The following is a 14,472-nucleotide window of genomic DNA, read 5'->3' as shown; positions in this document are numbered from 1 at the left end:
CAGACCAAGTTTCAGGCCTTATCTATGGAGAAGCAAATCCGGTCATCAAAAGAATGCATGCTTTTCAAGGTATTTTTGAGCAATTAAAAACAATTGAGAAGATACAAGACAGATGTGATGCACGCCATATTGTGGGACAATAGAGGAACAACAAGACAAACAAATGGAAGACATCCCATCAAAAAAGTGACATAGTTCACCTTTAAGTATTGGTATCAAAATAATTGAAACATACCAGTGTTAATATTTGATGACAGTGTATATTTTAGCTGCTGATCTTCACATGCACTTACTTTTGGTTGTGTGTGGGAGGGTGGGGCTGGTAGCTGAACGTGGGCTGCCTGGCTGGTCCCTGGTGCTGATGGGTGCTGTGCGGGTGCTGGTGGGTGGACTGGGTGTGCGCATGCTTCTGTTGGCTCAGGATCTGTAGCTGGAGGAATAGCTGTTGCTGCTGGAGGAGCCGGGCATAGGCAGAGTCCATGGGTGGAGGAGATCTCTCGCCCTTTTGGTCTGGAGGGATGTACTGGTGATATTTGAGCTTCTTCACCTTAGGCTTCACGTCTTTGGGTTTCTTGTGGCGGTTCTTGTCTGAGGACTTGGACTGTTTGACAAAGGTGGAGATTTGGTTAGAAATGACAGGTTAGACCACACCCAAGGACATAATTTCACTTCTTGTTTGTACAGAGGCACACAGATATGAAATATTTAGAGGTAATTCCATAACCTTGATGTTAAAAGAACCCAAAACTCTCTAAATTACATAGTTATGATTAAATAAATACAAATAAATAATAGTACTTTAATTTTGTTGAATTTAGGTTCAAACGGTGCAAAAAAAATGTCTTCCTTGTGCATGTTTTTGAAACGTTTCACTTTTTAAATCACTTTTCAAAACAAAATATTGCATAATCAAAGAAGTCCTCAAAATGTTGCTTAAACAATAGGCTGAAACCCATGAAATAACTTAAATGAAAATAAAAAAGAGGCAAGTTTTTTTTAATAAATAAATACTATAATATTTATAATTTTGGACAATGAAATTCTCGTGCATTATTTGCGGAGACATACACAACACTCATACCAGAAACTGTCAGATAAGTGTCTTGCCATTGGAACAACAACAGTATACACTAGAGCCACTACTGCACCACTGTGGCACATGGTATTCTCAGCAGTCTCCCATCCAGGTATGTTGTATTGTGTTGTATGTTATGATCCTCATAGCATTCTCATCTCTCCTCTGCATATATGCCTAAGCGTAAAAGCCACTCAAGTGTAAACACTGAATAAAATCCTCCCACATGTGTCTGTTTCTTTACAGTGCACACACCTTGACAATGGCAGGGACAGGTACAGGAGTGGAGGTCTGGCTGCTGCTGCTCTCCTCCTGGATCTGCCCTGATGCATCTCTGGATCCTGTCTGTTCAGAAACACAACAACAAGAGTGTTTTGGTCAATGAAAGTTTCTCAAAATTAAGTTTTTACACAGTTCGTGTAAATTTGTCACCAGTAGAGGGAGTCATAAGCTAATGCACAGTTCAACCATCTGTCCACACTGTAATAAATCTAATTTGCTGCATTGGTAAATCTGAATTTTGAATATTTTTTAGCAGGAGCTTTAGCAGGTGAACACTCCAGTCTTCGCAGTGAGCACATATGTTCACTTTTCACATGTAAAACAGCTTATTTTTTTCCTTTATTTATTTATTTATTTATTTTAATACCAGCCTCGCCCTGATACACATGCACTTAATCTGCTTACTACACATGGGCCTCCCCTGAGTCTTTTCAGCTTCCCTCCTGCACAGGGCGACAGTAGCTCAGTTGGTAGAGTGTTTGTCCACTGATCCGAAGGTTCAAATCCCGCTCTCGACATAAACATCATTGGTTAAGTGGTCCAACCTGATCTGTAGGTTGGCGGTGCGATTCTAACTCACACAGATGAATGCTGTTGTTGTGTCCTTAGGCAAGACACTTAACCCACCTCAGTGTCTGTGTACACTGGTGTGTGAATGGGTGAGTGGTTCCTTGTTGTAAAGTGCCTTTGAGTGCCTTGAAGGTAGAAAAGTGCTATAGAAAAATGTGACCATTTACAACATGTATGATAAATGTCCTTCATATGTTTGGTCATACTTGTACTTGTACATTATATGTATTAGTACATTATGTGCAAGCAGAAAGACTTGAACCCAGTGACTTCACCTGGACCTCAGGCAAAGGACAGTGTTTATAGACACTTAAATCTTAGCACATGTTTACAGTGTTGTATCTGCTCTAACAATGACTCAGATCTGCAAAAGTGCTTCAAAGGCCTGACATTAACAGTTATACACAGAGGTGGGGTTATGCAGAGACAACAGATAACAGTTAGCGTGGTCGCCTTTCCACAGATCTGACCTAATGCATGGGGCCACCTTCTTGGGTCCATGGTATTAGATATGTTTAATATCATATTGTGGAACTTTGTGAGGGTGTTAGTGAGTACTATACTTACCTCTTTTAAAACTTTACATAATATTCTTACAGAAAATGTACTTAGCAAAGCAAAACATCCACAAACATCTACAAATTTCCCCAAACTTCCTCAAACTTCCACAAGTTCCTCAAGCTTCCACAAACCTACTCAAACATCTTCACACTTCCACAAACTACCAAAAACTTCCACAGCTTCCTCAAACTTCTACAAACGTCCTCAAACATCCACTGCAATAGAGTCTCACCCCTGGATGAAATGCCAAGCTTTTAGGGAGTCCCAAGTGACATCATCACATCACAAATCTATTCCCTAGTATCAAATCAAGTTTGGAATTTTAGTATCATGACAACACTAGTGTTTACCTGGCATGGGCTGGCGAGGGCGCTGGCCAAGCTGCTCCCTTCTGCAGTGCAGGCTGAGCTGTGGGACTCGGGTTCGCTGACCTGTTGCTCTGGAGACAGACTGCCGCTGCTGCTGTCCTCCTCGAAAGCGTAAGAGTCCTCCTGCTTCGGAAACTTACCATGGTTCACTGGAACACAAACACACAAAACCACTATTACAAATGAGAATGTCCATAAGATGAATCGCTTCTGCCAGGGAACAAGTCTGCTTATTCGCACACAGCACTTACAGCAGGTTATTTATACTGACCCTGCCATGGCTGACAGGAGCAGAGGCAGGTGCACAGTGTGGTAATTCAACGGTTTTAATGATAAAGAGAGATTAAAAACAGTAATGTGAGGTGGGAGACTAACAGAATCTATGTGTTGTCATAATATTGTGTAATACCAGAGCAAGTGGTAGTAATAACTTTGCAGCAAGTCTACTCCATAGTCATATATTTTTAGAGAGGGAGTATTATGCAAAATTTACCTTTTGGAGCTTGTTACAGTGCCATAAGTTGTTCCCTCATCAAAAACATGCCTGAAGAGGTTATGGCATCTATGCATGAGTATTTTAGTGATCTCTCACAGGTCCTATTAGATCCCTCCTTACAGTTAGCAGTGCGAGCCCTTGCCTCTTGTACAAGGCTCTGCCCACATGCCTACATCATCCATTCTCCCACACAGCAGTGTTCAAAAAATATACAAAAACATGATACAAAACAATACATTACAACGTCACGAACCTGATGCAATGTGCAGTAGTTCTATTAGTGGGATGCATGCTCATTGTAATGTGATAGCGCTCTGAGGAGAAAGTAACTTAGCATGGAGAGCAAAGGAAGGGGAGACTCAAAGCATCAAAAATTAAACTGAAACTAAACATTGTAATGCATTGTTTTGGCAAATATAGCATTTTCAAAACAATAAAAGTTAACGTGGTGATCTAAATATGTTCTTTGATGACTTCTAACAGCTGTAACTGAGAATTCTGTTGGTGAATTTTCTGGTGGAAGGTCCGCTACCTTCTTATCTCTAGAGAAATGTTATTGCTTTGCCGGGATTGTTCACAATATACTATTATACTATGGAGACAAGCATATGATTCCAGGAGGCCAAGTTATAGGTAAGATCTTTGGCGAGGTCAGTCACATGTTTTCCAAGTTAAGTTTTTTGACAGTAAAAACTCCTCTAGAATTGCCAGAATAAAAACGGCACTTGCTTGTCATGGAGATGTTAGCGCTTTGCCTGGAATTTTCCACAATATGGCATCAACCTTACCTCTATCTTTCATTTATTGAGTAAGGTATTTTCTTTGCTCAAAAATACCTTGAAGAACCTGCATTCTTACAGCGAGCGATCTTACCTCTCCAGAGATACGACCTGAAACGTGGTGTAGTACCCTTATCTAATTGTCTCAGTGTAGATCTATAAGAATACTACCGTACTGTGGAACATTTTAGGGCAAAAGACAACATCTCTATGGAGACAAGCAGGTGTAGGACCCTCCAATCTGAAAAGCTACATATTGCACCTTTAATTTCCAGTCATCAAAACCACCGTCTAGATTTGACACCTCACACCTCACACACTCAGAGCAGAGGTGTCCGGCTGCACGGCCCTTATAATCCACCTGCACTCTGATTGGCTGCTCTGATACCGTGCCAGACTGTGATTGGATCAGCCCGAGCAGCTATCTGTAAGTGTGTGGAAGTACAAGACTCCTGTTTAGTGTGATGGTTTCAATCACATCACTGGAACTCCCTGACCCCTACACATATCCACTACTGCACGTGCTCAGTAGTGTTGTCACCATGCTAAAATGTCAAACTCGATTTCAATATTAAAGAATAGACTTGATCCTCAATACCAATTCCAATACCACAATTATTTACTACTTTAGACAGTACAATGTGATTTTCAACATTAAATCACGTGCTGAGTTGAGGTAGCGCATAAAGCCAAATGGTTTTCTTCCTGTAGTATTGTTTATTTTTGAGAATGACTTGGTTTGATTACTTCTGTCAAACAGGATTTTGCGAATCTGTGAATTTAAATTTTGTAACTCTCTTTTTACATCGGAGTCCAGTGAAAGTTATTTTCTCTTCAATAAAAATACACAAGTGACACCAATGGACAACACAAAACCAGGCGTCAACCCGCACAGAATGTGTTCAGTCAAATTTACATAAATGTTCGATCGCCAGGACGAAGAGGCACGGTCAGAGGAACTGGGAAATACACCTGAGTCACTATTAATCAATTAAACAAGAGAGAAATGTGAGAAAATGTTAATGCCTGTCTGAGAAAAGTGTATAAAGTGTGTGGTGAAGGGTTTTACAGCCTTAAAACATATATATTAATAGTAAAAAATAAAGCTTTCTACTTTGCAGATTCCACCTATTACAGGTTAATTCAGGATTGTAACCTCTGCAATAAACAAGGGACCACTGTACTTTCTTTTATATTGCCCTGTGGCCTTATATGTGTGTAATCTCTCAGTCGTCCAGGTAGGTTCAAAGCCGTCCATGGGTGTATACTAGTCTATGTGTCTTATACATGTTCTAATACAGCTCAAGATCATTCTAAAGTTACTGCACAAATCTGGTATCGATACTAGTTTTAGTATCAAAAAGTATCAGACTTTTGATACTTTTGACAACCCTAGTGTCCAGTATCGCAGAGGCCAAGACATTACATACATATTAATTGTATAAAATGATGAATATTGCACATGGAGTTATCATGTTTTACCACAGAGGAGTGTGAAAATACACAAAAAAATACACACAAAATAACTCCAAACTTGACTTGAATTTCTTGACCCTGATGAGGCACAGCTGTGAAGTGAAAACCATTTCAGAAGACTTAGTCATGAAGCTCACTGAGAGATGTCCAAAGGTGTGCTGTCAACAAAGCAAAGGGTGGCTAATTTAAGGATGTGAATATAAACTATATAATTTAATTAGTTTTTCTTCACTATATAATTTCATATATCTTGCTTCATATATTTGATGTCTTCAGTTTGTATCTAAAATATAGAAAGTAGTAAACATAAAGAAAAAAAAAAAAAAAGTTTCTGATATACCGAGCTAGGGTGTAGTCACAAATACAAATGCTCAGATTCAACATTTGTGAATTTACCTTTTGGATATTTCATGACAGAGTACATTGTAGTTAATCAATGGGAAAAAGCAGCTCTTGCCCCCATCTGGGAGTATGACATTACATTCTAGATGGAAGAAGATTGTGTTGGCTATAGAAAACCCGCATTACATGTAGATAAAGATTTTAGGAGAACAATGCAACCTGATATCCAAAACAATGACTCAGGCATTAAAATTATAATAAAGCTAAAGTAAAGCTGAGCATTAAATTAAACTTTTGGAGGGTTGTTGTGTATTTGTATCCCACTTCCATTCCATGACATGGTAGATTATACTTGGCTAGAGATTCTCTGCTTTGCTTAAATCTCTGGCCTTTGTATAGAATGCCTAAAATGACCAGGCAAAGTAGGAAATGAAGCAATATTCTCTACTTTACCTAAAAATGCCTTTAGAATAATGATTCATTTCCCTTTGCCTGGTCATTTCTGAATGTCTGATTATCAACTTTGCCTGTAACATGTGAATCCAAGCTTGTGTTGAAAATATTGCTAAATACAGCTGCATATTTTTCCTGTTGCTTCTACACTGCCCGACCAAAAAAAAAAAAAGTTGCCACCTGGATTTTAGCCTCCACCAGTTGGTCAGGTCTAGTTCAGGTCTAGGTTTTGCTCAAAGAATGAGGTCAGCTGACACCTGAATATACTGAATGACCAGGTTATTCCATCAATGTATATAATGCATATTCCAAGATGACAATGCTAGGATTCATCGGGCTCAAATTGTGACAGAGTGATTCAGGAGCATGAAACATCATTTTCACACATGGATTGTCCACCACAGAGTTCAGACCTTAACCCCATTGAGAATCTTTGGGATGTGCTGGAGAAGGCTTTGTGCAGCAGTCAGACTCTAACATCATCAATGCAGGATCTTGATGAAAAATGAATGCAACACTGGAAAATCTTGTGACATTACAGAAGCTTATTCAAACAATGCCACAGTGAATGCATGCCATAATCAAAGCTAAAGGCGGAACAACCAAATATTAGTGTGTTTTTTTGATGGCGACTTTTTTTTTTGGCCAGGCAGTGTATTTTGATTTCACTTTTGTTCTATAAACTGAAGCTCTACCCTATTGTATATAAGAAGTAATGCATATCATATTAAAAAAAAAAAAAAAAAAAATTAAGATTGCTTTGAGTATTGGAGTAGGAAATATACACAGCTTACAAGCAATCTATGGCCAGTGTCACACCCACAGAAAAATGGTACAAATTCATAAACCTGCAAACAGGTTAAAAAGAAAACACACATGAACAGCATCAAGGTCAAGAAACTTTTTGTTTTTCAAGACCTAAGCCCAATTTTATTTTGTTAAATCCAATGAAAAAGAAATTTCAAGAAATAAGCTCTTATGTGTGGGGCGGGTGCAAAGAGATCCGGGCGGCAGTCGAAGGCGGGGACCTCGACGACCGGATCTCCGGACATGGAGACTAGCTCTGGGGACGTGGAACGTCACCTCGCTGGGGGGGAAGGAGCCTGAGCTTGTGCGGGAGGTTGAGCGTTACCGGCTAGATATAGTCGGCCTCACCTCCACGCACAGCTCGGGCTCTGGAACCCAACTTCTTGAGAGGGGTTGGACTCTCCATTTCTCTGGCGTTGCCCGCGGGGAGCGGCGGCGAGCTGGTGTGGGCTTGCTCATTGCCCCACAGCTCAGCCGCTGCGTGTTGGAGTTCACTCCGGTGAACGAGAGGGTCGCGTCCCTGCACCTTCAGGTCAAGGACAGGTCTCTCACTGTTGTGTCGGCCTATGGGCCAAACAGCAGTGCAGAGTACCCGGCCTTCTTGGAGTCCCTGGGAGGGGTACTAGACAGTGCACCAACCGGGGACTCCGTTGTTCTCCTGGGGGACTTCAACGCCCATGTGGGTAACGACAGTGACACTTGGAGGGGCGTGATTGGGAGGAACGGCCTCCCCGATCTGAACCCGAGCGGTGTTTTGTTATTGGACTTCTGTGCTAGTCACAGCTTGTCCATAACAAACACCATGTTCGAGCACAAGGGTGTCCATTGGTGCACATGGCACCAGGACACTCTAGGTCGGAGGTCGATGATCGACTTTGTTGTCGTGTCATCTGACCTCCGACCGCGTGTCTTGGACACTCGGGTGAAGAGAGGGGCTGAGCTGTCAACTGATCACCACCTGGTGGTGAGTTGGATCCGCTGGTGGAGGAGGAAGCCGGACAGACCTGGCAGACCCAAGCGCATTGTGAGGGTCTGCTGGGAATGTCTGGCGGAGCCCTCTGTCAGAGGGGTCTTCAACTCCCACCTCCGGGAGAGCTTCTCCCTGATTCCGGGGGAGGTTGGAGACATGGACTCCGAGTGGGCCATGTTCTCCACCTCTATTGTCGATGCGGCTGCTCGTAGCTGTGGTCGTAAGGTCTGTGGTGCTTGTCGCGGCGGCAATCCCCGAACCCGGTGGTGGACACCGGAAGTAAGGGATGCCGTCAAGCTGAAGAAGGAATCCTATCGAGCCTTGTTGGCTCGTGGGACTCCTGAGGCAGCTGATGAGTACCGGCGGGCCAAGCGTGCCGCGGCTCGGGCAGTCACAGAGGCAAAAACTCGGGGTTGGGAGGAGTTCGGAGAGGCCATGGAGAAGGACTATCGGACGGCCTCAAAGAGATTCTGGCAAACCGTCCGACGCCTCAGGAGGGGGAAGCAGTGCTTCACCAACACTGTTTACAGTGCGGGTGGAGAGCTGCTGACCTCGACTGGGGATGTTGTCGGGCGGTGGAAGGAATACTTTGAGGATCTCCTCAATCCCACTGTCACGTCTTCCAAGGAGGAAGCAGAAACTGGGGACCCAGAGGCGGACTCGTCCATCACCCTGGCTGAAGTCACTGAGGTGGTTGGCAAGCTCCTCGGTGGCAAGGCTCCGGGGGTGGACGAGATCCGTCCTGAGTACCTCAAGTCTCTGGATGTTGTGGGGCTGTCTTGGCTGACACGTCTCTGCAACATCGCGTGGCGGTCGGGGACAGTACCTGTGGAATGGCAGACCGGGGTGGTGGTCCCTCTGTATAAGAAGGGGGACCGGAGGGTGTGTTCCAATTACAGGGGAATCACACTCCTCAGCCTTCCTGGTAAGGTCTATTCCAGGGTACTGGAGAGGAGAATCCGACCGATAGTCGAACCTCGGATTCAGGAGGAGCAGTGTGGTTTTCGTCCTGGTCGTGGAACACTGGACCAGCTCTATACTCTCCATCGGGTCCTCGAGGGCTCATGGGAGTATGCCCAACCAGTCCACATGTGTTTTGTGGATCTGGAGAAGGCATTCGACCGTGTCCCTCGTGGTGTCCTTTGGGGGGTGCTCTGGGAGTATGGGGTCCGGGGCTCTTTGCTAAGGGCTGTCCGGTCCCTGTATGACCGAAGCAGGAGCTGTGTTCGCATTGCCGGCAGTAAGTCAGACCTGTTCCCAGTGCATGTTGGACTCCGCCAGGGCTGCCCTTTGTCACCGGTTCTGTTCATTATATTTATGGACAGAATTTCTAGGCGCAGCCAGGGGCCGGAGGGGGCCTGGTTTGGGAACCACAGGTTTTCATCTCTGCTGTTTGCAGATGATGTTGTCCTGATGGCTTCTTCGAGCCAGGACCTGCAGCAGGCACTGGGGCGGTTTGCAGCCGAGTGTGAAGCGGCTGGGATGAGAATCAGCTCCTCCAAATCCGAGGCCATGGTTCTCGACCGGAAAAAGGTGGTTTGCTCTCTCCGGGTGGGTGGTGAGTCTCTGCCCCAAGTGGAGGAGTTCAAGTATCTCGGGGTCTTGTTCACGAGTGAGGGAAGGATGGAGCGGGAGATTGACAGGCGGATCGGTGCAGCGTCTGCAGTGATGCGGTCGCTGTATCGGTCCGTTGTGGTAAAGAAGGAGCTGAGCCGGAAGGCGAAGCTCTCGATTTACCGGTCAATCTACGTTCCTACCCTCACCTATGGTCATGAGCTCTGGGTAATGACCGAAAGGACAAGATCGCGGATACAAGCGGCTGAAATGGGCTTCCTCCGCAGAGTGGCTGGGCGCACCCTTAGGGATAGGGTGAGGAGCTCGGTCACACGGGAGGAGCTCGGAGTAGAGCCGCTGCTCCTACACGTTGAGAGGAACCAGCTGAGGTGGCTCGGGCATCTGCTCAGGATGCCTCCTGGACGCCTCCCTAGGGAGGTGTTCTGGGCATGTCCCACCGGGAGGAGGCCCCGGGGAAGACCCAGGACACACTGGAGGGACTATGTCTCTCGGCTGGCCTGGGAACGCCTTGGGGTCCCACCGGAGGAGCTGGAGGACGTGTCCGGGGTGAGGGAAATCTGGGAGTCCCTGCTTAGACTGCTGCCCCCGCGACCCGGCCCCGGATAAGCGGAAGAAAATGGATGGATGGATGGAAGCTCTTATGTATTTTCAGTGAAAGAGTTAGCATTAGCCTCGAAGTATCATAAATTATGAACAAACAGGGCTGACCTCACGAGAGTAACTCCTAAGCCTCATTAGAAAATGATAGCAGTTAGCGCCAAAATTAGCATACATACTAGTGACCACATAATAAACATGTCTTAAATCTATGTTCAATGATCACCTTTTTTATGTAGCGCTTTTCCACCTTCAAGGCACTCAAAGTGCTTGATATCAAGGACCCACTCACCCATTCACACACACTTTCACACCAGTGAACACAGATACTGGGAGCGAGATGGGTTGTGTCTTGCCCAAGGACATAACAACAGCATTCATCTGCGGGAGCTGGAATTGCACCGCCAACCTGTGGGTCAGTGGATCTGACCACTCTACCAAATTATGTTTATATCGATAGTGGGATTTGAACCTATCACCAGTGAACACTCTACCAGTTGAGCTATTATTGCCCATTGAGCTACTGTCTCACATCATGCTGGACAAGAATGAACAAAAAATATAATAGGCCAATGAAATTTAGTTTTCTCTACTGTCTACAAACATAAAACACATAATGTTGTAATGTTTCTGTTCTATTGAAATGAACATAGAATAGAATGTTGATATCAGTAGCAGGGTGTGTGCACAGTATGCTAAACACATCACTCCTGGAAGGGTCTATGGTCCCACAGTGACAGGATCAGTCTGTTCTTACATAGCTCACATTTCTCACATTGCTCACATGTGTTTAAGCTGATGTGTGTCATCTTTAGAGTGAGCTGCTTCAATGACAGGAAACGTGGGAGCGCTCACTTCCTCCACTCAAGTAGCACTGTTTTACACAGGGTTTCCACGACAACAGGGACAAGGGCGGGATCACCCACACCATAACCTACAGAAGTCACAATTTACTCCACGCTCTGGATGCTTGGAAAATGGTGGAACATTCAGTTGTTTACTTCCAAGTGATGGTCTGAGCAGCACATCACTGAAGCAAACAGAGAAATCTAAAGGGAGAGCCACAGACTAAATCTAAAGGGAGAGCCACAGACTAAATCTAAAGGGAGAGCCACAGGCTAAGTCTAAAGGGAGAGCCACAGACTAAATCTAAAGGGAGAGCTACAGGCTAAATCTAAAGGGAGAGCCACAGACTAAATCTAATGGGAGAGTTACAGGTTAAATCTAAAGGGAGAGTTACAGGTTAAATCTAAAGTGAGAGTTACAGGCTAAATCTAAATGGAGAGTTGCAGACTAAATTTAAAAGGAGAGTTACAGACTAAATCTAAAAGGAGAGTTACAGGTTAAATCTAAAGTGAGAGTTACAGGCAAAATCTAAATGGAGAGTTACAGACTAAATCTAAAGTGAGAGTTACAGGCTAAATCTTAAGGGAGAGCTACAGACTAAATCTAAAGGGAGAGTTACAGACTAAATCTAAAGGGAGAGTTACAGACTAAATCTAAAGGGAGAGCACTTCACCTTCCTCAGTAAACCTCTCCAGCCTGGCTATTCCATACTGACTTTAATCAAACTTAAAAAATAAAATTAAAAATCATTACACAAAATTGATTCTTGTGAGCTTTAAGTCATGTTAGAATGTTGTTACCTCTTCAAAAACATACCTGGAGTTATGTTTTAGTAGTCTGTTTACATTTCCACAGCTCAAAATGCTCTGCTCCACCTTGTGGTGTCATGAAGCAGTAGTTTTCATGTTTCAATAACTCCTTTTACCTTTAGTTCAGTAGAGATGGGGAATTCCAGAACTGAAATCATCCAAATGATTTTAGTGAAGGTGTATGAAGTTTAAAAACACAGTGGAGCACTTCCTGTATTATCATCAGACATCACAAGTGTTTTCGGTTTAGAAAAAGAACGCAACCTAAATACTGTATGCAGGGTTTGTGAGTTAAATTTGTGAATGAACCAAAAAATACAACTCGGTATGTCTTTGATATGGAAACAACATTATAAGATAGATGAATATAGTGTAATATGGGCTGTTTAAATGTTCTCGTGGTTGTGTCTGTGCTCATTTATTCAGATTATACTAGTTAGTTAGAAGCTTTGCCAGTGCTGAATAACCAGGAAATAAAATCAGAAAATTATCCAAACTCACCGAAATGTTTTTTGTTTAGTGACAGCATTCCTCCACCACAGTGTCATTAGATATTTGGCCTGGACACATCCACCCAGGTGCATGTTTGAGGAGTTCTGAGGAAAACAGCGGGCCCTTATCCAGCTGCTGTAGGTCCAGAAAGGAGTTTACTGGAGGCTCGGATGCATCAACAAACACATTTGCTAAGATCTTTATTTAAACATATGAGGTGGGTAAAGGTCAAAAGTCACATGGTTTGGAATGATCCACAGGTCAATGGCAGCGTGATCTAGAGTTCGCTGCATTCTGTAAACCATAAAACTTAATTATCACCATGGAGACAGTCAAATCTGGTTTTCATGTTTTTCAATGCTTGTATGAACCATGTGACCCATGATGAAATACTATACTGAATAATCCAGGCAAAGTTTTAACAACTCAATGAAGACTGCAGGTGATGGGGAGCTGATCGCTGTCATCACAACAAAGAGACACCACCTCCTATGGATAGCTGCACATTACACTAGCAAGTAGTGGATTTTTTGGTACATTTCGACCAAAATGACTATACAACGCTGCCGAATATGCTTGTTGCAGTGTTGATTGCTTTAATATGCACGAATGACTCCAAATGCTTGTGTGTAAATGGTGAGGGGAAACAACTATAACATGGTTAAAAGCTCAAAAAAGTATTTTTTGCACAATAGGTCTGCTTTAAACCAACTGGATGTCAGCATTGGAACTGGCAACCCAAATGAGAAACCCCTGTGAGGCTCATTCTTCTTTCTGATTGGATAATTGTCTTGAGAACCACTTAGCCATCATGTCCAGTTTTTTTTTTTTTGCTCAGGATGCCTCCTGGACGCCTCCCTAGGGAGGTGTTCTGGGCATGTCCCACCGGGAGGAGGCCCCGGGGAAGACCTAGGACATGCTGGAGGGACTATGTCTCTTGGCTGGCCTGGGTACGCCTTGGGGTCCCACCGGAGGAGCTGGAGGACGTGTCTGGAGTGAGGGAAGTCTGGGAGTCCCTGCTTAGACTGCTGCCCCCGTGACCCAGCCCCGGATATGCGGAAGAAAATGGATGAATGGATGGTCCAGTTTTTTTTAGTAAGATTGACATTTAATTTGAACATGTTCACCTTTATGAAATACAATTTGTACATACCCTACCTTTAATGTGTCTGTACTCAAGTGTTTTGTTGAAAATTTTTTTCCCCGATTGCACAGACATATTTTATAAGCTGCTCTTGGGGTCAAAATAAGATTGCTGTATAGTGTCTGTATCTCTCATCGGAGAACCAGGAAATGTGATGTTAGCGTGCTTATAAACTCTTTGCAGTGAATAATTAGAATGCTCAGAATGCATAAGGCAAATGAAAAATAACTTTGAACCACAGCAAACCGTTTGAAATGAACAAGTTATGATTTTCACATTTTTAAGCCGCATGCATTTAACATTTGAGAGAAAACTGAAATGTAAACTGCTAACCTAAAAATTACCCATAGAACCCCTTTGTAACCAATTGCAACCATTCAAACCATGCATCCCTGTCTGACCTTTCCCATTGAAGCACACTGTTGGCTTTTGTACTTCAGAATCAGAGCAGGAGGATGGACTGGGTAATCCTGGCCTGGCTCTCTCCTCACACTTCCACAGTTAGAACAACACTCAGAGCAGGTGTCCACAAAGAGGAGCTTCCACGCTTCTAATCCAGCCAGAACATCTAACCTGAACTGACCCACCACCATGGAGAGGAGAGGTATGCACTTTTAACATGTAGGAGAAGGCAACAGTGTGAAGATAAGCCAAAGAGACTAAGTGAACTTGCGCTTGTAGTTGGTGTTCTGAACCTGTCCAGATATGAATGTGTAGCTAACTGTAGGAACTAGGAATAAGGACAAGAGCTTAAAAGACATTGGTTATGACCCTAACTATAGTTAAATACTATAACTGTTATTAATAACCCATTACCAAAAAGCCATGTG

At 43.7% G+C, this 14,472-nt stretch overlaps 1 protein-coding gene across 4 annotated transcripts in view; it reads right to left on the bottom strand.

Moving 5' to 3' along the window:
- myocd (myocardin) overlaps positions 1-14,472 on the bottom strand; it is a 201,672-nt gene that overhangs the window by 10,337 nt on the left and 176,863 nt on the right. For all 4 annotated transcript variants that reach the window (XM_055229669.1, XM_055229670.1, XM_055229671.1 and 1 more), the window contains 3 exons: positions 2,839-3,005; positions 1,331-1,420; positions 294-601 (listed from right to left, as the gene is read on the bottom strand). In XM_055229669.1, the coding sequence (XP_055085644.1) occupies positions 294-601; positions 1,331-1,420; positions 2,839-3,005 (565 nt within the window). The remainder of the gene's footprint in view (positions 1-293; positions 602-1,330; positions 1,421-2,838; positions 3,006-14,472) is intronic.

This window comes from Periophthalmus magnuspinnatus, chromosome 19 (assembly GCF_009829125.3).
Source record: "Periophthalmus magnuspinnatus isolate fPerMag1 chromosome 19, fPerMag1.2.pri, whole genome shotgun sequence".
NCBI lineage: Eukaryota > Metazoa > Chordata > Actinopteri > Gobiiformes > Gobiidae > Periophthalmus > Periophthalmus magnuspinnatus.
The sequence above is the reverse complement of the archived record's forward strand: the minus strand, read 5'-3'. Positions and strand labels throughout refer to the sequence as shown.